The following is a 21,456-nucleotide window of genomic DNA, read 5'->3' on the forward strand; positions in this document are numbered from 1 at the left end:
AAGATATACCAATAACCTTGATTAAATGTCCAAAGAGCTGCACAGTTTTAGAAAAGTCTTGGTTAAGGTCTTCATTTTGTGAGCCTTACAACTGTGCCACATGATGACAGAAATTCCCAAAAAACCTGAAGGTATATTTTAATTCAGAGACGGTACTTGAACAAAACAAATCTGACAGTGTTTAAAACGCTACATTGCAAATATACCAGCCATACCAAACTTAAAACAGACTGCCTTCCTAGTGCTGCCCCTGTCTTTATATACCTGGAGAGAAAAAAAATCCAGGAAGACTTTTCTGACTGAAATGAAAAACTAGAGAGTTCTCCATAAAATATTTGGACAACCCTTAATGAGGCTGAAAACAACTGTTCTGACATTGAGTTTTGCACTTCAATTTTTCTGTATATTGTGTTATTTTAACACTTGAGGACAGATGCAACCTTGAGAGCAAAAAAAGTTCAGTGAGTTCACTATTTGGGAAAGTCTAAATTTGAGCTTCTTTTCAAAAGCTAAAATATTGATCAGGAACAGAATAGTTAATTTAAACTGTTTTGTAAAGAATGCCATTAGAAAATAAGAGCTAATTAGCTTTATTGGAGAATGAGTTTTTCAAAGATTTCTGTTTATTCTATTTGGCATACATCTTCTATTCATCCCATGAATTTAGCAAGGTAGAAGATGTCACCAGAAAAATGAACAGACAAAAAGAAGAGAAAATAGATCAGGGGTACAGTGCAGATACCTGTAGGGCAACAGGGAGGGAAACTGGAACAAAAATAAAGAAAATAAAGCAAAAACACCAAAAGTAGACTGCAAAGGAGGAGGTGATAGTGTGGATACATGACTAAGGAAAAACCCCAAATGCAAGGGAAAATATACTCTTACATGAATTGTTAGGAGACCAGAAATGTATGGAAACAGAAACAAATTCCTGTCACTCAGGAACCAAAAACCTGTCAGGGCAGCAGTGTGTCCAAGGTAAAGCATCCATCTATCCAGCAGGAATTAGTTGTTTGGGCTAAATGCTGCATCAATACAGCCAGCTACAGGGCTTCTGATCAGAAGGTTACATCATGCACAGTGAAATCTCACATCTGTGCACCTTGGACTAGACAAATCCCAATAACCTTTGAAAAGTGCAAGTGTACTACCTGCAATTAAAGCATCTACTACAATGACACCAGCATATTAAAATTTACTATTTCTGTTTTAAGCAATAACAAAATACAAACAGCCAGCTAACACAGAAACACCAGAAATGGCATTACCTTAATTTTTTCTGTTAAACCACCAACAAACAGCACAGCATTAACATCCACATCCAGAATGGTATATCCAGGTGGGGAGACTGCACTGAATGTGGCTGGCACGATGCTGGCTTTAGGACCATCCAGGGCTCGCACCGATATTGTGCCATTTTTCCCAGTCCTAGAGATTAAAAAAAAAAAAATATTTAAGCGTACAAAGTCAGTAGTTACACCAAACATAGGAAACCTCTATTTTAAATGGAGCCTTTTAACAGAAGCACACATGACTGACCTGACTATGCCTCATTTTGGTATGAGTGAACAGACACTTATGCCTGCATAAGTTAAAGACAGAACCTGATCTTTTCCTCACCTAAATATCCTTTTTGAACAAAATTCACCACATGATGTGGACCTTGCATTGACAAAACAAAGAATGTTTATTAGATTATATTTCATCTGAAATGAAGTAATAAATCAGATCAGTTTCCTTTACTGTGAGAAACAGAATTTGCATCTCCTGCAGTGGAGTTGTCAGGCTGGTTTTCAAACAGGTACAAACCTCATAATGTTCACGATTACTTCATTGTCCTTTATGAATCATGTCAAATATTGATGGCAACACAACAGCAATGGACTCTGCATTTATTAACTGTTTCTGTATCAGTTTGTTTTCTACTCCTTTGAGTACATTAATGTACTAACTGGCATGGAAGGAGTTAGCTGACTTATTTTTACAACAGAAGGAACACACTGTGGAGAGATATGGTTCCTGAATCCTCCTTCTGAAACTTCTTATAGATGAGTCTGGCATTTACCAGTTTGCAGCCACCTGGGATGTCCCCAGCTGAAGAGGACTGCTGGTATATGATTGAAAAGTAGCTTCCTTAGTAGTCTTGGGTGGATTCCATGCCCATGGATATGTGGGTCTAAGGTGCAACTGGTTTATAGCAGAAGGTTTACTGATGGGAAGCCCTTTAAGGGATAAAAGTAATAATTCTTGAAAAATCAAGAGTCACCTAGACGACTGACACTTTTTAGGATGTCTAATAATTCACAAATAGTATGGATGTCTTTCATCTTCAAACAGACTGAAATGTTCACAATGGAGTCTCTTCTATAAATAATTCTCTCTTATTTAGGGAGGACAATGGAGCTTGAAGAAAGATCTTGGCTAACTTGACAGCAAAAAGACATCGCTACCCTGTGCATGACAAGTTATCAGGTTATGAGATATTGTTCTAGTGATAGTCAGTTCTGTAAAACTGGAGGATTACAGACGATGTATCAGCACTATGTGGCTGATATGCAAAATGACACTGAAAGGACGCTAAACAAGGGAGAAGCTGGCAACTCCCTTGAGGGTAGACAGGCCCTGCAGAAAGACCTCGACACACCAGAGAGACAGGCAATCACCAACTGTATGAAATTTAACAAGGGCAAGTGCTGTATTTTGTACCTGGGATGGGGCTGTGTGCACAGACTGGGGAGTGAGAGGCTTGAGAGCAGCTCCAGGAAAAGGGACCTGGGGGACCTGGTCAATGGCATGTTGAACATGACTCTGGGCAGCCAGGAGGACCAACCTTGTCCTGGTGGCACAGCACGGCCAACTGGGCAAGGGAGGGGATTTTCCTGCTCTGCACTGGAGCAGCCTCACCTCGAGCGCTGGGGGCAGTTCTGGGTGCCACAATATTAAAAAAATGCATTAAAGTATTAGAGAAAGTCCAAAGCAGGACCACGTTCAAAGCAAGAACGGTGAAGAGTCTGGAGGGGAAGCCTTACGAGCAGTGGCTGAGGTCACTTGGTCAGTTCAGCCTGGAGAAGAGGAAACTGAGGGAAGACCGCTTTGCAGACTTCAATATCCTTACAGGGAAAATGGAGGGGCAGGTACTGATCTCTTTAGTCCTGTGATCAGTGATAGGACTTCAGAGAAGAGCATGAACCTGAGTTGGGGGAGGTTGGATATCAGAAAAAAATTTTTACATCCTGTGGGTGGCTGAGTCCTGGAACAGGCTCCCCATGGAAGTGGTCACAACACCTGTGGGTGGCTGAGTCCTGGAACAGGCTCCCCATGGAAGCGGTCACAACACTAGAACTGCCTGAATTCAAGAAGTGTTTGGACAATGTTGTCAGGTACATGGTGTGTCTCTTGTGGGTGTCCTGGGTAGGGCCAGGAGCTGGGCTTGATGATCCTGATGGGTGCCTCCAACTCAGCATCTTCTACAAAAAATTTGTGTAATGATATGCAGTGTTTGCTCCTAAGGAGAGGCATGATATAAATGAGATGACTTTAGCAAGTCATCAGCATTAAATGATAAACTACCACATAGTAAACTCTGCTCCTTGACCCCTTGAAGGCACAGAAAACCTTCACTGAAAAGCATGGCTTATATTTGCTACAGTACTTTAGGACTGAATTCTTGCTGAACTAAACTGGATATGTCCATAGTGAACTTGTGATTCAGGCATCCTTTGTTGTCACAAGAAGGGCACTGCTTGAACTCTGTCACTAACAATCAAAACAATGGTAATACTCAAATCACAGTTGATTAAAATCACAACTAATCAAGTTCTGCTCCTAATTGAGGCCTACTGAAGTTAAGTAACACTGATCTAGTGGGTATCAAAAATATTCTCTCATCCATCTGACTCTCTCACAAAATTGATATTATTTGCATGTTGAAAATCTGCTTTAAATCATTTTGTCACATACTGTTATGCTAGTTTTTCCTTTGTTAATTGATACTTGGATTGATTGCATCTTGATGCCAATCAGATTTGCTTTTGTAAGCAGGTAAGTAACTTGTAAGTGATATTTGCTAAACTCCTGTACCAGCAAAGTACAGGGAATTCCCTTAGAAAGTCCTATAGGAATAAACAAATTCTACTTCAATTCCATTTAAAAAAAATCAAGGTATTTACACCATTACATCTGAATATACAATAAAATGCAAAGGATCAGTATGCTTTAAATAAAAAAGTGATGAAAATTAAAAGTGTCCCTGGAAAAGTGATGCAGTAATTATCAATTTAGTCTAACTAGCTGGAAATTTTGGTGCATACATAAACCGACCATGTCTGGTCATTACTCAACAGTCAGATTTTTCATATTTAGATTTTATTTAGAATGCTAAGTGAACTTGAGAGTTTTGAAAACTCTGTGCCACTTCTTTTCTTTCTCAGGCCCTTTGGGATTCAAAGGGCCTATCAACCTATGGTGGGTTTAACACCATATCATTATTATTAATCCTTATCACCACTGAAAACAATGGCAAAATTCAGTAAGACCAGAATTTCATCTCATGTCCTCATGCTAATCAGGTGCCCTGTGCCAGCTGCTCAAGCCATTCTGTCTGGCTGAAAAGCCTGTGGCTGGAACTGAGCAGAAATTTGGAGAAAACGTGTGAGGGAATGAAATGAGTAAAACTCCCCAACAGGTTAGGAAGGGAGTTAGAGTAGAGCCATCAAATAGACTAAAATGTTCAGAGTTGAAGGTTCTTCCATAGGATACATGATTTGTGAAGAAGTCTGCCTTAAGAATGCAAAATCAGTCCCAAGCTCTTCATCTTAATCCCACAAATCCACCTAATGCCTCTGCAAAGTAATTCTCCTAAACTCCACTCTGTACTTCTGATTTGTGCAGCTGTAATCATTCTAAATTGCTGATCCAGCACTTTGTTCAAAACTAATGGCATGCACATCCTATATATCCAGAACAACCAGCTAATAGGTAATGGGCTTTTGTAGGATGTGTGAATTTTATACCATGTTCTGGCTACATATTCTGCTGAAGCAGCTTTCTTGTAAATGAAAGCCTGGCATTACTGTGTCATGAAGCTGCTTTGGTATGCATAATGTGAACTGGTGAAGATTTCAACAATTTGTATTGCACCCCAGTTTGTATTTTCCTAGCAGTAAGGTTTCATTAAGCCAGCTTCTGGAGACCATGCTGTAATTTTATTTAATTCTCTGCTTTGAATGGCTGATTTCTGTGATTTCATTAAATTATTTAAACTGAATGCCATTTCCTCTTCTGGGAGCTATGCATGTTACCAGAATTAGAGTGCTTTGTTTTCTTCCTCCTCCGTTCTCTCATTTTCTAACTGTATTATCCATTCTATGTTTAATACTATGTGAAATTAACTGTAATGATGCAGGAGAAATTACTCAGCTTTCTATCAAATTGCGATACAGCTGATGTTATCTAAATTACTAAGATCTATTCAAGATAAAGGCTATAGAGTTATGCAATCCTTATGCTGTCATTACTACACCATATGCCATGTGTTTGCTATTTGAACGAAAAATACAAGCCTCAGCTAACAAATTTGGGATTTGAATGTTTATGTATCTATATTTCTAAAGTTCAAAGGCATTAAATAGCTGATCTCAAATTACAAAATATCTTTTAACTTTTCAGAATATCTCCTCCTTCAATTTTTATGAACTGTATCTTTCATAAATATTTCCAGTCTGATGAGACATTTTGCCTATGGGAATGGCATTCTGAATAAGACTCAAGATACTGCTGTGTGACAGACCATACACTTACAGTACTGTATCAAGACCAAAAATTCAGAAAAGCTGCTCCTCTTTAAAATTCAAGGAGAAAACAATAGTAGTTATTCGAGTGCCAAAACCTGTAACTGATTTTAAAAGTAAGCTAGTTGAAGAAGACAATCAAGAGAATGATAGATAAACAAAAGGGAATAAATATAAGGTGTCAGACTGTTGATGCTAGAGGTGAAATATGTGATTAAAGTAAATTCTTGACAGAGAACAACTGACATTTTAATAGAAACTGCAGTGTATACTCTTTCTGTACTAATGGATGCAGGTCCAAAACCTTTTGTCAAACCAGACTAGAATTTCTCATAGCAGCCATTTTTCTAAAGTCTTTGAAATGAAATATTTACTTACCTAGAGGCTTCAATCCGGTACCAAAACCCATCGTCTATGGTCAGATCTGGATATTCTACCCGTCCAACTCCAGATCCCACATCCCACAAGAAGCTCACCTTGCCCTTGCGCATCTCTATGGCCAAGAAGTCAGTCTACATGCAAAACATGAAAACAGAAGTGATCTCATATTTTAATTAAGGAAATTTTCCAGAACTTTTCACACTTCAGAAGGTCTAATGAGGCATCAGAAACCCACACATAGACAGTAGAGAATTAATATTAATTCTCACATTGCTCCAAAATGAGACACTTTTCCTGTTTTTATTTCTTCAAACAAGGAATCTTAAGCTAATGACAGCAAATTATTTCTCTCAGTGATATGCAGCAAATGACTTCTAGACTTACAGAATGTTAACATTGCAGCCACCCATAGAAGGATTTAACTCAGGGGAACACTAAAACATCCATTGGATGGCAGAAAGATGTTGAGATACATGATGTCATCTAGCCTTTTCATTTTGCGCAAGGAAAATAAAATACATGTTGGAAATGTTGAAAAATAGAATACTTTTTCCATTTACTGAATTATTATTGGTTGTTCTAGAAGTCTGTCTGCTATAGGCCTCATGGGAAACTGAATCATTCACCATTATTATGCTTGAAATTGTAGTCTTGACTTAAAATTACAATAAATAGGAGCTTTGACAGATGCAATATGATTAGCTACTTCATTCCCTATGGAAAACCCACAACCAACTCAAAAATTACTTTGGTTGCACTGTGAATTTTAAAGCTGAAATGTAGTTAATGTACAAGCCTGTTATTTCATATCTAGTTAAAATAAAGACACATGTAAAAAATTTGCTGGTCATATTTTAGAAATCTCTATATTAATACCAAAGACAGTAAACGTATAGATTATTTTAGGCTCTCTACTACTGCTTTGAAGCCTCTGGGTGAAAAGAAAGCCCTTCTCATCTTCTTTATTTGTCAGTAGCATGATTTGATCGAGCAACTCTGACATGAAAGGCAGGAGACAGACTCACAAACTTGGCACTTCCAAGGTAAAAAAGCAGATTGTCAGCAACTACAGTCTTCACATTGACAATGATGGTGTTGTATGTTCCCTTCTTTATTTCTGGTCTGTACGTGCGAATACAATTGCCTCCGGAGGACACGGACACTTTGATCTTCAAATAAAGCATAACAGAAAGAATGCAGTTAACTGATTATTATTCCAGAATTAACCATAGATGCTTCCAAATAATTATAAGACTATTACACTTTTTTTCCTTCACATTTTTCTATTACATGTACCAGAGAGTTATTTGGATATGTGAAGAAAGTAGAAATCAAATTTTCTTTCTGGGATCATTTAGTGAAAGGAAATAAAATCTCTTTTTAGAACTCACATTTAAAGGACAAACTGTATAGATTAAAAATAGCTAGAAGATATACTGGTCTAATGCTAGTAAAAGTGGAATTCTAGCAGTACAGATAGTCTATAAGTAAAAGATGCAGCTAGGAAAATAAGCAGCACTCCTGAAGGAATTATAGCATATTACTGCTGGGTAGTCATAATTATCTATTTTTCCCTTGTAAGAGCTTTGATTGTGCCAATTTAAGACACCTTTTCACAATTTTTTTAAAACCAACAGTTATGTCTATCACTACTTTTACATAGTCCCTAATGGAGTTGGCATTCATAACTAAGTTTTATTTCCACAGCTGAGTGACATGTGCATTTGGATTCATGTATTGGTTTCCTCAGGCTCTGAGCACAGATAAAAACACTTTACTGTTTGCTTTCATAATGCCAGCACAGATATAATGACAGTACAATGGTGTTTCAATCCCAGCTAGGCATGTTTAAGCATTAGAAGAAATGTACATAATAGTATCACCTTATGCTTACGGCAAACTCTGCTAAAAAGGAGATCCATTATAGGACCAAACTCCTAATTTCCTTATCTTAGAAATGCTGAGCAGTTAAGTACTTCAAAGCCCTCAGACAGAAGATGAATGTAACAAAACATATCATTACTGTAGCCTGTCATTCTGTTCTGTGCAGATTTCATCACATATGTGCTGAAAACTTCTTCCACCAGCATCCCACTATTTATCCTAGCACTTCTTTCCCAGTATCCTATTATTGTGTTGATTATCTTTTAAAACTATTTTTCAATCATTTTTGAGGAAGATTTCTCAAGTACCATCTACAAGCTTCTTTTTCCTTTGCTACTTAAATCACAAGCTGAATAATCTCAGTATTAACTGGATGATCCCAGAGTTGACAATATTACTGAATCAGGGAGATGGACTCCAAACTCACTAACTGGACTAGAAATATATTCTTAAGCTCAAGTCTTCAGTGCTGCTACTGGACAGAGAAAAATCAAAAATACGGGAAAAGCAGATATACTCAGCAATTTCAGTGAGTCTGAGATGGTGTCACTCTTGAGTAATGTAAATTCCGTGAAATGAAATCAGGGGCTTAATATCCGTGTTGAAGCAGAAAAATAAATTTTTGTTTTCACAAAAAATCAATGATATTATGACTCTTCTGTACTATCACCCACAAAAGTTCTTAAAAATCACCTTTTGAGATCCATTCCTACAGACATGATTCATTTAACAAGTGCATGTTTTAAATGAACAACAAGACACAGAGTGAGAATAATCAGAATATTCTCTTATTTTCTGAGAAATTATACTCCATTATTTGCTCCCTTCATGCATGTTTAGAATTAGGAAAGATTCACACTGTAGAAAAGAAATAAAAAGTAGAAAATAAAACCCCATCAACACCCAAAAGGTTGGTTTTAGTATTTTTTGAGAAATGGGACTTACCGAATTGGCTTGCTTCCGAGCTTGGTTTATCAGCTCTTTTATCTGAGAAATGTTTTTCCCTAAGTTATCCTGGAGTTCTTTGATTGGCTTGATTTTATCTAGCAGGCGATCTGCTTCCTTTTCTAGGTTTTTAATACTGGAATCTGCATCAGCAACTTCATAAGAAAGAACAAGGCAGAGCTTTAGAGAATAGTGTCAGAGACTAATTAAACATTGCAATAATAAATTCAAGAAAATTCTGCATACACAATGCTCAGGAGATTGTATAAGCAACTATGAGCTACACAAAGGCCAGGAAGATACCTGAACAGAATAAGGCAATTTCAGAATGTTTAGAATCAAGTTAAAGCAGCAAACACTGGTGTTAAAGCAAGATTTTTAAGATGTAACTTTGCTTCAGTTCAGGATGATGGTTATGGAAAACATTTCCTGTAGCAAAATAAATTTATGAATGAAGTATTTGCTTTTTGCTTTAAAGAAAAAACCCCAAATTTTGTAGAAAAATGCTGGATTAATGAAAACTGGTTGGTTTCCAAAAGTAATTTCTGAAATTACTGGGTTAAAATTAACTTGAGATGAATTCTTGAACTAACTCTAATGGGCAAAATACAAAAAGGGTTTATTCTGGTCACATGCTTAAAATTCTGAATTTGTACTGAAAGCAGATTTAAAAACAATGACAGTACACTACAAATTATTTTCTTTTTGTTTTTCAGGTGAAGTAAATAATTTTACCATTGTATTTTTGCCTCCCTTTTTCTTTAAGCCTCAAATTCCTTTTTTGCCCCTCAACATAGAATTAGTGAATATTACCCTCTCTTTGACAACTCATAAGCAGATCTAAGGATTGCAACCCTTGGCTTGCATGAGGGTATGGGTTTTTGCAGATGATACTGAAAGGGACAAACATGCATTTACCAGAAATATGCATATTACATGAAAATAATAGTAATGATATAAGCAATAAAAATTATGCTTAGACAAAGCATTAAAAATTGTATATCTAATTTTTTGACCCAAATACTCATACCAAAACCTTCCAGATGTTTCTTAAGGTTTCATGTGAGTTAAACTAGCTACCAAGCCACTTTATCTAAAAGTTCTCAAAAAGTAACTATTTAGCTATTTCAGTGAATGAGAAACATAGAGGACCATGCAGAGGCTTTGGTGGTAAGCAGTGAGTAATTGTTTACTCGAAAATGCATACTATAAGCTGCAAGTAAGAAAAACATACGTACAGATTTCTGCAGGCAAGATATGGAGACAAAGAAAAGAGAAAAAACAGAGGATAACATAAGAGAGAGAAGATAGCATAAGAGAATGTTTTGAAGATCTAAACAGAAATGTAAAGTAAAGTAAGGGACAGGATGAGTCTATAAATAACTTTTTACCTTTTAAATATTTCATGTCTATCAAAATAAGAATTCAGCACCTGAGTTTTAACATAGAGAGGCTATGTCTACTTTTGCATTTAGTCATGAGTGCCAGCCTACTCACTTCATACATCTGGAATGGTTCACCCTACATTACTTTAATCTCATTCTGTAATCTGAGTATCCATTAACATTTGGAGAATGACATAAGTGTACCTCTGGAGAACATCCCACAGTTCGGCTTTGCCTGACATGAAACAGTTTGCAAGTGTTAAGACCACTCTTCAATGCAAACAAAATAATGGCGACTGAGGACAATCAAGAGATTAAATTTTAAATTCTCACTCCTAATTCCAACTAAAGTGCTAATGTACACACAGACTCAGAATACTTGAGCTGGGACAGGTGGCCTTGTCTAGATTCAGCAGTGCCAAGAAACAACTGCTTTAAGACTGCTTCTCAGTTGTTTCCCACTCCCCTGCAAGAGACCTTATAGATCTGCTGGGTCTACAACCTGCTGTAATCTAACCACACTATTTCAATCAACAAGCCTTTTTCATATTGTCTAAACTTGTATGCACCCAGTGGGAATTGTACTGGGGCTCACACATGTATCCCAGCAGATGAGCAACAGGGAACTTGCAATAGGCAGGCAGGGACAAACAGCCATTGGGATTAACTTCTTTCACTTGTACAGCAACATTGCATGGCAACAATTGGCAGGGGATTTTTGTCCACAGAATGAGAATGACAGCCTCCTAAACTGTATGTTTTTAGGTGCCCAGCTTCATCAAGATGACAACGATCTGGGAAGCCCAGAATACCTGAGAAATTAGCTCTTCAGTAATTCCCTAAAGACACTCCAATTTTGTGGCTGTATACCCCTATATGAGAGATGGTCTAGCAATCTACCATAAAATGTATTGTAATATAGAATTCATTTTTATCCATTTTAACCAAAGTGAAAATGCTGAAGTAATTGCCACATTTGATAACAGAATTCAAGGAAAAAAAAAAAAAGAAAAAAAGCAGATAAAACCCCATTCCCAGAATCTTTCTTTTTTTAAGTGTCTTCAGTATTCCACCAAAAATAGTAACGTACATGAAAGAAGCCTTGCATTTCTCCCAGGACTGATTATCTGATTGACTGAAGACAGATTTAGTGTGGGGTATTTTTCTTGAATCAGGCAGTGAATTGCCAGTCAGAATCTTTGATTAGTCACCTCCTAAATACTTTAAAAAGTAATCTGAGGAGCAAATCTATCCATTACACATGCATCCTGCTGATATTAGCTTTTCTTGCAACTACTAGCATAGTTTTTAAGATTTAAAATTCTTTTCACAGAATTGTTAGCATTCAAAGGGACCTCTGGTCCCTTTTCACATATAAGAAGCCCAGAAAATAGAAGTTGATAGAGAATCCTTTTATCCCAGCATACTCTAGTAACGCTATGTAAGTGAAGTTTTGGAGTGTCTCTGTTGCATTTTGAGATATGAAACAAAAAGCACAAACTGAAAAAAACCACCACCAAACAACCCAAAAAGATCTTACTGTTCTTGACTGGATCCTTCACAACTGCATTTGTTTTGGCCACATCATCTGTAAGTTTACTGTAGTTTTTTCTCAAGCCCAGGAGATTCCGATTGAGGTCTTTAATCTGGACCAGGACATCATTTGCAGTATCATTGGCTTGTCTTGCTTTGTCTTTGGCTGCCTGTACCTTTATAGCTGTATCTGCAGGTAGAAAATGATAATGAAATTATTGCCCAGAGTGCAGAAGTAACTTTTTTAAACAACGATATATATCTGTGTTCCAAAAAACTCCACCATTATTTCTGCAGTTTTGGCTCTGAAAAACCCGTCAAATACAACAGCACCTCAGAAATATGACAGAATATTTAATAAACCATTATCATTGTCAGTGCTGACAAGAGAAAGAAAAGAGAACCCTGATTGCCTTTTTTCATTGTATCTAAGTAGTTCCTTTTGGTCATGCACCTTTCTGACTGAGTGAAAGTTGGAGTTACTGTGTTAGTTCCCTCTATTAGTGCCACAAATTATTTTCAGCCACACCTTAAATTATGCCACCCTTGCACATGTTTGTTCTTGTCTCACATGAGCTCTAACTCATTCTGAATTTTTTTGCTTTTATCTGACTATTAGTATAGCAGGGATGGAAGAATTATTAGTTTAAACTGCTCTCTGGTCTCTTAAGTCCTTGAACAAGATATATGACAGAGTCATTTTCTCTCCCTTCCTCATTTGATCATTTTCCTGTTGGACAATTAATTTACTCAATTTTCTTATCCATGCCATTTATTTGCTCTGAATTTCATTCTTAATACTCATCTGCTTGTTTTTAGGAGTGTCCTTGTGCCAAGAGTAAGCACCCTGTAATTCTAATCTGCCAACAGTTTATTACATTGCTAATGATTGCATAATTCACATTACTTTTACTTGTTCCATATTTAGTATTCTGTGTCCTAAGGTTAACAGGCCTTAGAGGTCCATTTTGGTTGACTGAGACATCTATCTGTGCTCAAGACAAATAACCATGTCAGTATCTTGACCAAAACCCAAGAAATGGTACATGATGAGCATGAAATATTAAACCATTTATTTTGTGAGTGCTGATTTCAAGGATTATTAAATCTAACCCAAAACTTGTCCATTAGCAGGAGTCTTAAAGCCAGTACAAAAAAATGTACAAGATGAATAGTAAATTGTTTTTTGTGCTAAGGCATTACTAGCACTCTGAACCTTCCAGAACCATCAGAAATCAGACAGAACACAGATTTTCTTCAGAAACCTTTTTTAAGTTGAAACTTCAGTTTATAAAGTGCTCCTTGGAAAAAAAATTCATAGCAAAATAGATTGATTTAAAACATTTAATTTTTTATAACACTAATTTTATCTTTCACTATTCATTACAATGAAAGTGAGATGTAGCTCCTTGTCCCTTGCTATCATGATGCAATGTAGCTAACATCCCAGGACTTTGTGATTTTAATGAGTATTATATTTAAAAATAAAAGTTGCCGGGGAAAGACAAATGTGCATATGTGAGACACTGAAATGTTGAAGGCTAATGACTCAAGCAATGGTCCATTGACAAAAGCAGCAGGTTGCTATGCTGAGGTCAGATAACTCCTAAACTAAGGGGAGGAGCAGAGTTTTTGGGTGTGTGGTGACAAAACTTTGATTTGCATAAGAATAGTGCAGGTGTCTCACCTATCACCAGAGGATACCTAAAATAAAGCAAATTTGTTTAGCAAGGAAATTGTTTTTAAGCCAGATTAGGAAAAAGGTCGATAAGAAGCAAATCCTGTGGAGCTGGAATAATGCTTGTTATCATGCCAATATCCTCCCTTACCCCACTGGCTGTGGGGCATGTGTCCGACATTCACACACAGGCCTGAAGGTGTTCATCTCTTCTGAGAAGGTGTCACTGGCCCATCTACACTGGTTTACAAGGGGTCATAAGGCACCAAAAACCCAGACTCATTTCTGGGGCCTTCTGCCAGAGGACAGAACATGAGCCACAGTGTTGCATCAAACAATGCAGAACTACTCTCCAGGGGAGGTACCTGGGAGTTCCCACCTGAACCTGAAGGTATCTTAACCCACTGAACTTTATGTTATGTGGGGTGCCCCCACTCTGAATGGATCAAGACTGTGACCATCACTTCGACCAAGGGACAGTTAAATTGCAACAACCAAGTCTTGTTGATGAATCCACATGTGTAGTATCTCTCCTCTCCTTTTAATACTTTTTATATTGTCAGATTTCTATAGTTAATAACCAAAACGACTACATACCTCCTTTCTACTGCAACCAAATTGTTTTAAAATTAACCTGCCATATTTATCTGTATATATACATGTACATATACATCTATCTATCTATCTACACTGGTCATTCAGTGTCATTTCACTCTAATCCACCCCATGGGATCTATTAACAAGAAGCTCAGTCACCCTTGCCTTCAGGGTGGGTCACAAGAGCGCAGCACTTCAGAGTCCATTGAGGAAAACCTGTTTCAGTTCTAAGCAATTCACAGGCAAAAAAAAAGATGTACAACACCAATAGTGGCTGGAAATGTTGAGACTGGGGTGGAAAGGTAAGACAAAACCCAGCAAATTTTACCCTGCTTTCTCTGTAAAGTCAGTAAGACTTATTCTTCTTGGGTTAAACTACACTGATGAAATTATAGTGTTCCATTAAAGATTACCTTCAAAAAGACTTTTCAAATATAAACAAAAGACTATTTGTCTCAGAGTATATCATCATTTCTGATATCATAATTATTTTCTTTCAGAAACCTTCTGCAAACTGCACAAGCATGGTACCTTTTACCATCCCAAAATTCTAACTGATGTCATGTAAATATTTTCAGTTCAGTTTTCTCTCTCGCATTGCTCATCTTTGTCTTATAACAGCCAGTGGTCAAAATAGACCCAGTGTGACACAGGTAAAAATTTATGAGACAAATGTTAAAGTGATGGAAAAAGAAACAAAAGAGCATGACTGAGTGAAATGCTGCAACACTTTTCCAACTTACCATTAGGAATGGCTGACAGCTTTCCTAAGGTTTCATTCAAACCTCTCAAGAGAATGGAATTCTTCTCATCAGCTTCTTTCAGCCTATTCTGTGTGCTGTCCAGATCATCACCCTTTTCTATGAAAAATGCATATAAAACAGATGCTTTAACTCTTTATTTTCACTATCCTTTCCTTGCATATAATTTACAATGCATAGTAACAAGCAAGCCATTTTTCATTAAGGTATCGAATTGTGTAAATAAGGAAGTCCAGCAGAACTTGTGGGGTTCACTGATCATCTTCTCCAGTTTCTTTAAGTTCCCTACTTCTATAGAATCTAAATGCTTGAGTTTCTTGTACTGTTGTATATACTTAATATGGGTTTTTCAAAGGCGTGCTGAGGAAAGAACTTGTTATGATGTTATGGTTTAGGCAAATTCACACGATGATCCACTGATAGATTCAACAACTGTGATGTTAGTCATAGTTTTGATTCCTAGATCAAACTACTGCCTTTCTTCTTAAGATGATTGCCTGAGCTGAATAAGTCAAATATGGTGTGAAAGAACCAAGACCCAATAGGCCAGCTTGCTATTGCAATTAGAGTGGTCAGAGCCTAGTTCTCTTGGATTTTCTCAAAGATGTTGACATAACATCCAAGGAAAATACAAGATCACTAATTGTCAATAAGACTTGAATACAGTAACGTATTTATTAGTATGAAATAAACATTCTAAATTCTTTGGGAAAACACTCACCTAGTAAAAAACATTCATAGTTAAGAATTGGTTCAAATCAAAGGACCAGTACAAATCAAAGGCACAGGTAAATATATATATAAATAAATATAAATAAATATATATAAATATAAATGAAAATTATGCAGGGTGTTTTGAACTGTATCCAGCAGAGCAATGCAACAATCTCAAAACTGAGATCCCAGCTAAGCTTTATGGCTATGGAGACAGACAATATCCCAAAATTCAGAAGCAAAGTTTGACACAAAGAAATGTAGTTACTGCTTAAACTACTATTGTAGTGGACATTTCTCATTATTTCTCTGTATCAGTATGAAGCTCTTTGGAACAGACAGCTGGTAATTTCTTACCTTAAAGGCATATCCTACTGGGAAACTAATTTAACATCACTGAGCTTGATAGCCAGAAGAGAAGAATAATTTGTAGAAAAGGAGTTCAGGATGACAAGCTATGACTGTGACCTTCAGGTATGTGACAGGTTATTGAAAATAAACACTTATGTGTTTCACATTCCAAAAATTCTAAAAAAAGTAGGGTTTCTTAAAATCAGATATGTAAGAAGCAATTTGTAAGGAGAAAAATCAAACAAAATTCATATTGCCTACAAAAAATTATTAATTAAATTTTACATGGCTAGAGCAAGGCTGAAACAGCATATGGAATTTAAATGAGAACTATAGTTTTGTTGTTAGATCTTTTTAAATGTCATTGAGGAAGAAATCTGTTTGGTTTATTTAAGTTAGAGCAACACACAGGACTGTTGGAGTGCCTGGAGATAAGCCTTCACTCCTGAACAGGAGACATGTCCTGAACAGGACATTTGTGAGAACTGCACAGTTAACACTAGAATAAAGGTTGGAAGAATTGCATATATTATATGATCACTCATCTCCTTAAAAACAGCTTTATTTTTAAATGACAGGTTATGTCCCCATTGCTGAAGGAGGCTACTGGTAACATGATATTGTTAAACCAGGATGAATTAATGAGATTTTGGTCTTGTATGCATTGAGATTGTATCGGAGTTCTTTCCCCTTAAGTAATAATACCAAAAAAAAAAAAAACAAAACAAAAAAAAAACCCACCAAACCAAAAAAACCCCCAAAAAATCCCACATTAATTTCCACTATTTAATTCTGAAATTACAGTCTGCCTGATAAATTCTTGGTGTTTCTAGTGGAATGTTGGTGGTTATACTGTGTCAGTTGTCAGTATTTCTGAGAAGTTTGACTCATTTATGGCGGTAGTGTTCTAACTTTGCAACATACTTTTAAATAATCTCTTTTTCTCCTCTCTACTCTGCCTATCCAGTGTGCTAATTATCTCCCAGTTATATTTCTGAAGAATCACGTTTCCAGGTTTCTGTTTTCAGCTTTGAAACCATAGCAGCAAACTGGTTTTTATAGAATTTAACAAGGGAAATTTCCCTAGAAATTCTGAAATTGAATACTGCGAGTCTGCCTGTTTAATATTGTTTCTTTTAATTTCTCAAATACAGTTTTACTGTGGGTAGGTTTTTTTTTTTTTTAGTTACAATAATAAATAATAAATAAGTGTTCCTAGGGAGGCTCTTACACAAGGGAAGTGTGGAGATTCTATGCCCCATGTCATCTTTTCAAGGAATTTATTCATTTTTCACAGAGATATTAAGTTTTGTTTTAAAGTAACTTCTTATCTTGTAATCCAGATGGCATCTTCACTAAGCACTGGACTAAGGTCTTGCATGAATCACAAACTGAACTGACTTCATGTCAGCTTTCCCACATCCTTTAATTATCATCATTTATAAAAGAAACTGTGGCAATGATTTGAAGGGCCAAGACCCTTCAACTGAGCGCTGAAGTTTGTTAAAATACAGCCAGCTACAATCTAAGTTTTTCCAAACTAAAGGGCCTATCTGACATGGAAGAAGTTAGCAGGTCTGCACTGACACATGCCAGGCACTGTCAACTCTCATTAAATATAGGTTGAGTAGTATCATGAGGAATTTATCTCAACCCTGTTTTTTTCACTTGATCAGCCCTGCACAGAGATGGCACAAGATGCCAATAAAATAAATGCACTGTTGTTCAAATCAGCAAAACTAGTCATGCATTGCTGAAACTAAACCCTAAAGAGCAAGCAGGAACCTGAAGGACTCTGCATGTATTGGCCTTTGCATTCGCTGGCTTGGCTAACACGAACAAAGATTTTCAATTTCGGTTTATATTAAACAAAATATTACAGGATAAAGCATCACCCCTTATTCCTCTGCAGGAATGGAGTCAAATGAAAACAAACAATGCTGTGTACATACATTTCATCTTACGATGAACTCAGGAGTTTAGTTACTTATTGTTTATACAGAGTCATTTACTAAAGACACATGGTTTTACAAGTCTCTGCAAATCACATAAATAGGTGACACTGGTTAATTGCTGATGATGTGCCACCATCATGGTGGAACAAACATATAGAGGAACATAGTGGAAACAGGTATCTTTTGGCAGTATGGATAAAGACAGTTTTTCCCCATGAAACTGTCTGAGAAAACATCAATAAGGCTATACTACTAAATTCATGTATCCCAAAATCAGACTAAACTTGGAAATCTACCAAGGAGCAACAAATGCATCTGTTCGTATTGTCTGGAGACTGCAGAAATGAACTGACTGTTACAAACATCCCTTTCTGTACTCTTTGTGTTACTTCCAAATAGCATTCCTGCTCCCCACAGTCTTATCCTATAAAGAGGAACATGGGTCACAAGCTGATTCTTTCTTTCCTAAACCAAGCAAAACTTAGAAACTGCCATTAGGAACAAACAGGAGAAAGAGATATAACTAGAGAAATGCAGCTAATCAAGTTTAACTTTTAAAAAAGAGTACCTTCAGCACTGACTGCCATAATCTGGTGAATACAATATGCCAGGTCAGCAGAAAGACCACTCAGAGGAGAATACACAAACAAGGGATCTATCAGATGGATATGCTGCCTATCAGCTGGAAAATGTTTTACCTAAAAATATTCACGTGTTGTCTGAAAAGACACATCGCCCTCAAGTTGTCAATTCTTAAGCAGAAAAAATTACAGTAGCAGAATTTCAGCAGACACCTGACAGCAGTCTCTAGCTGAAGATGAGTTTATGTATCTTCTTTTCACTTTTCATTGATCAGCAGCATTTATACACTAACAGGCCAAATTTCAAAATTCCTTCCTAGCCACAGTACTACATGCATATTTTACTTCTCCCACCAGGGTTATTCTTTCTAACTCCTAACCCTACAGAGAGAGAAATGACTAAATCTTCATTTTAATAGCTTCTGTCACAAGCTTTGCTTTGTAAGGACTGTTTCAGCAGTCTTTGGTGGTAATATAAAACATTTTCATGATTAACAGCCATTTTATAACTCAGGTAATTGGCCACAAATCAGGGGAATATCATAATGTAGGAAGAACACACTCCCATCTCTGGCACAGCTCAGGCTGGATTTTTGGAGTGTATATTAGTTGAGTGGCTTATGGGTCTTCATTACTTTAACTAATGTACTTCCTGTAGTGCAGACAGAGAAATTTTAAGCTAGTGATTAGTTCTGTCTACCAGATTTTTATAGAGTGCCCATTAGCCATCCTGTACTTCCAGCTGAGACTCTGAAAGGGTGGCTTTATAAGGATTCTAAGAAAATATCTTTCTATTAGTTTGATACTGAACTCTAAATTTATCTCGTGGGAAAATCAAGACATCCAGAAGGAATTAGTTCATAATACTAATAACACATGTTCTATGTTATTCACAATACTAATAATATCACCACTTCAGTGCAAAAGCAGAGTGGGGAATAGAAGTCTGTCATTGCATTTTCTTCTTGCACATCTGCATTCTGGGCACAATGTTAACTGATCTCCACGGGTCTAGCTGCAGAGCATGGACATGTTTTATTAGATGTAAAAAGGCACACTGTTCAAGTTCAGAATGTTTGTCTTTATGAAGCACTTTAAGATGCATTAAAGAAAGCTCCATCTCATTACCCTTCAGTTTGGGGCAAAAACATAGACAAAGATCTAGTGTGTACATTTTAAGCATTGCTGCCTGCTTGCATTAAGTTTGCTTTATGAATCTTTAGGCTGTCTGGACATTTTCTTCTGAATTATGAAACTGTTATCAACTTAAATTTTCACTGGTACAATGAGAAAATAGCTTTCTTCAAAACTTTCTGCAGTAATGGTTGTAATATATCTTGTCTCAGGGTTAAACGGAACAGTCGTGTGGACACAGGGAATTCACGTCCATCCTTGTAGAGACACCATTTTAATTTGTCCTTGAAAACAGTGCACTTTGCTTTACTCCACTCCTGCCTGGGGGCACAGAGAGCTGTGGACTCCACTCTGAGGTGCTGAGTGTGCTCACTGGAAAGCTGTGGCAGGGGAGAGGAGGCACAGCCATTTTGGTGTCTCTTATACACCAGCCATGGCAAGCTGCAGCAGTTTGCATTCCAGAAAGCATCACTATTTTTTTTCCACTTCAGCCATGCCACTGAAATTGTATACTGGCCTCTTACAATAGTCTTGTGATTTTCTAGAACATATTTCCTGAAATATGTTCCTCTGGCCCTAAATCTGTACTGAATCTGGAAGTAGAGAGTTGCAATAAAGAACACCCTAAATACACACCCAAGATTTACTAGTAACTCAGACACATTTCTTTCCCTCAGTTCAGCTACAAGAAAATAATCACGTTTTTCACTTTCAAACAGTGTATGACAATGAAAAGCAATTAATGACCTTATGAAACATTATGCTTTATGACCTTATTAAACATTGTGTTTACTTGTTAATGAGTTCTGCAGTTGGAAATCACAGAGCTGCCAAAACTAAATTAAAGTGCAGTAAGTGCCAAAAGATGACAAAGGTATATGGATCACCTCCTTTATGCTGTATGTTCTTCTTAATGTATCTCCCAGGAGGAAAAGAGAATTTTGTATGCAAAAACATGGAAGACAGGGGTCTGTTATGAAAATCTGTCTTGATTCTAATAAGAAACAAGTTTCTTATTAGTTTCTTAGTTTAACTGAGCTAGCAGGATGGGGAAGATTCATGTATCATCTCTGTGAAAAGTTTAAAACTCAGCCATGAATACTTTGTGCAATTTTTCTTGCCCTTACTCTTGCCCTTATTGCAGCTAGCAAGAGAAGACCTAAATTCCTTTCTCCTCAGCCCTCTTGTCCAAGAAATGGACAGAGGGGACAGGAATTACTGTATAATGCCTGGTCACAAAACATGAGAATCTTCTTCATTGATACACTGTCCAATTTCAAATCAGGCAATGAATTCTAATGTTTTCCTATAGGGATTCTTCATAACAGAACCACAGCAGTCTCATAAAATCTTTTTCCTCTGTTTAGTGGATCAGAATGCCATATATTTCACATACCTTTAACGTCATTTTCCAACATCTTGGCTTCGTTAAGGACCCTGAAGCTTTTCTTAAGAGAGCTCTTGGCACTATCCTTCAGTGATCCTTGAGGACCAGATGTCTGTAGACAGAGAAAAACAAAGTGTCAAACAGACAGGAAAGTCATAAAAGACATGTGATCATAATCTAACCGAAGAGTCATCTACATTTCACGTGCACATCAGTGGGCTCTGAATTACATCTCATAGCCATAATATTAGTCTAACAGAACAAAAAAAAAAATCTAAAATTTTCTAAAAAATATTTTTTAAAATGGAATGTCAGACCCCCTTTGGAATATGAGAGATTACTTCAATAAAGAAAGACAATGCTTACAGTATTAAAAAAACA

At 36.8% G+C, this 21,456-nt stretch overlaps 1 protein-coding gene across 6 annotated transcripts in view; it reads right to left on the reverse strand.

The window, feature by feature from the left end:
* LAMA2 (laminin subunit alpha 2) overlaps nucleotides 1–21,456 on the reverse strand; it is a 337,030-nt gene that overhangs the window by 34,854 nt on the left and 280,720 nt on the right. For 5 of the 6 annotated variants that reach the window (XM_039706790.1, XM_039706788.1, XM_039706787.1 and 2 more), the window contains 8 exons: nucleotides 21,085–21,187; nucleotides 14,936–15,052; nucleotides 11,925–12,107; nucleotides 10,238–10,243; nucleotides 9,000–9,154; nucleotides 7,196–7,339; nucleotides 6,168–6,301; nucleotides 1,269–1,428 (listed from right to left, as the gene is read on the reverse strand). In XM_039706790.1, coding sequence (XP_039562724.1) covers nucleotides 1,269–1,428; nucleotides 6,168–6,301; nucleotides 7,196–7,339; nucleotides 9,000–9,154; nucleotides 10,238–10,243; nucleotides 11,925–12,107; nucleotides 14,936–15,052; nucleotides 21,085–21,187 — 1,002 coding nt within the window. The remainder of the gene's footprint in view (nucleotides 1–1,268; nucleotides 1,429–6,167; nucleotides 6,302–7,195; nucleotides 7,340–8,999; nucleotides 9,155–10,237; nucleotides 10,244–11,924; nucleotides 12,108–14,935; nucleotides 15,053–21,084; nucleotides 21,188–21,456) is intronic. The other variant, XM_039706786.1, reaches the window with a different exon arrangement.

Source organism: Passer montanus, unplaced genomic scaffold, assembly GCF_014805655.1.
Source record: "Passer montanus isolate IOZ18808 unplaced genomic scaffold, ASM1480565v1 scaffold2, whole genome shotgun sequence".
Lineage (NCBI taxonomy): Eukaryota > Metazoa > Chordata > Aves > Passeriformes > Passeridae > Passer > Passer montanus.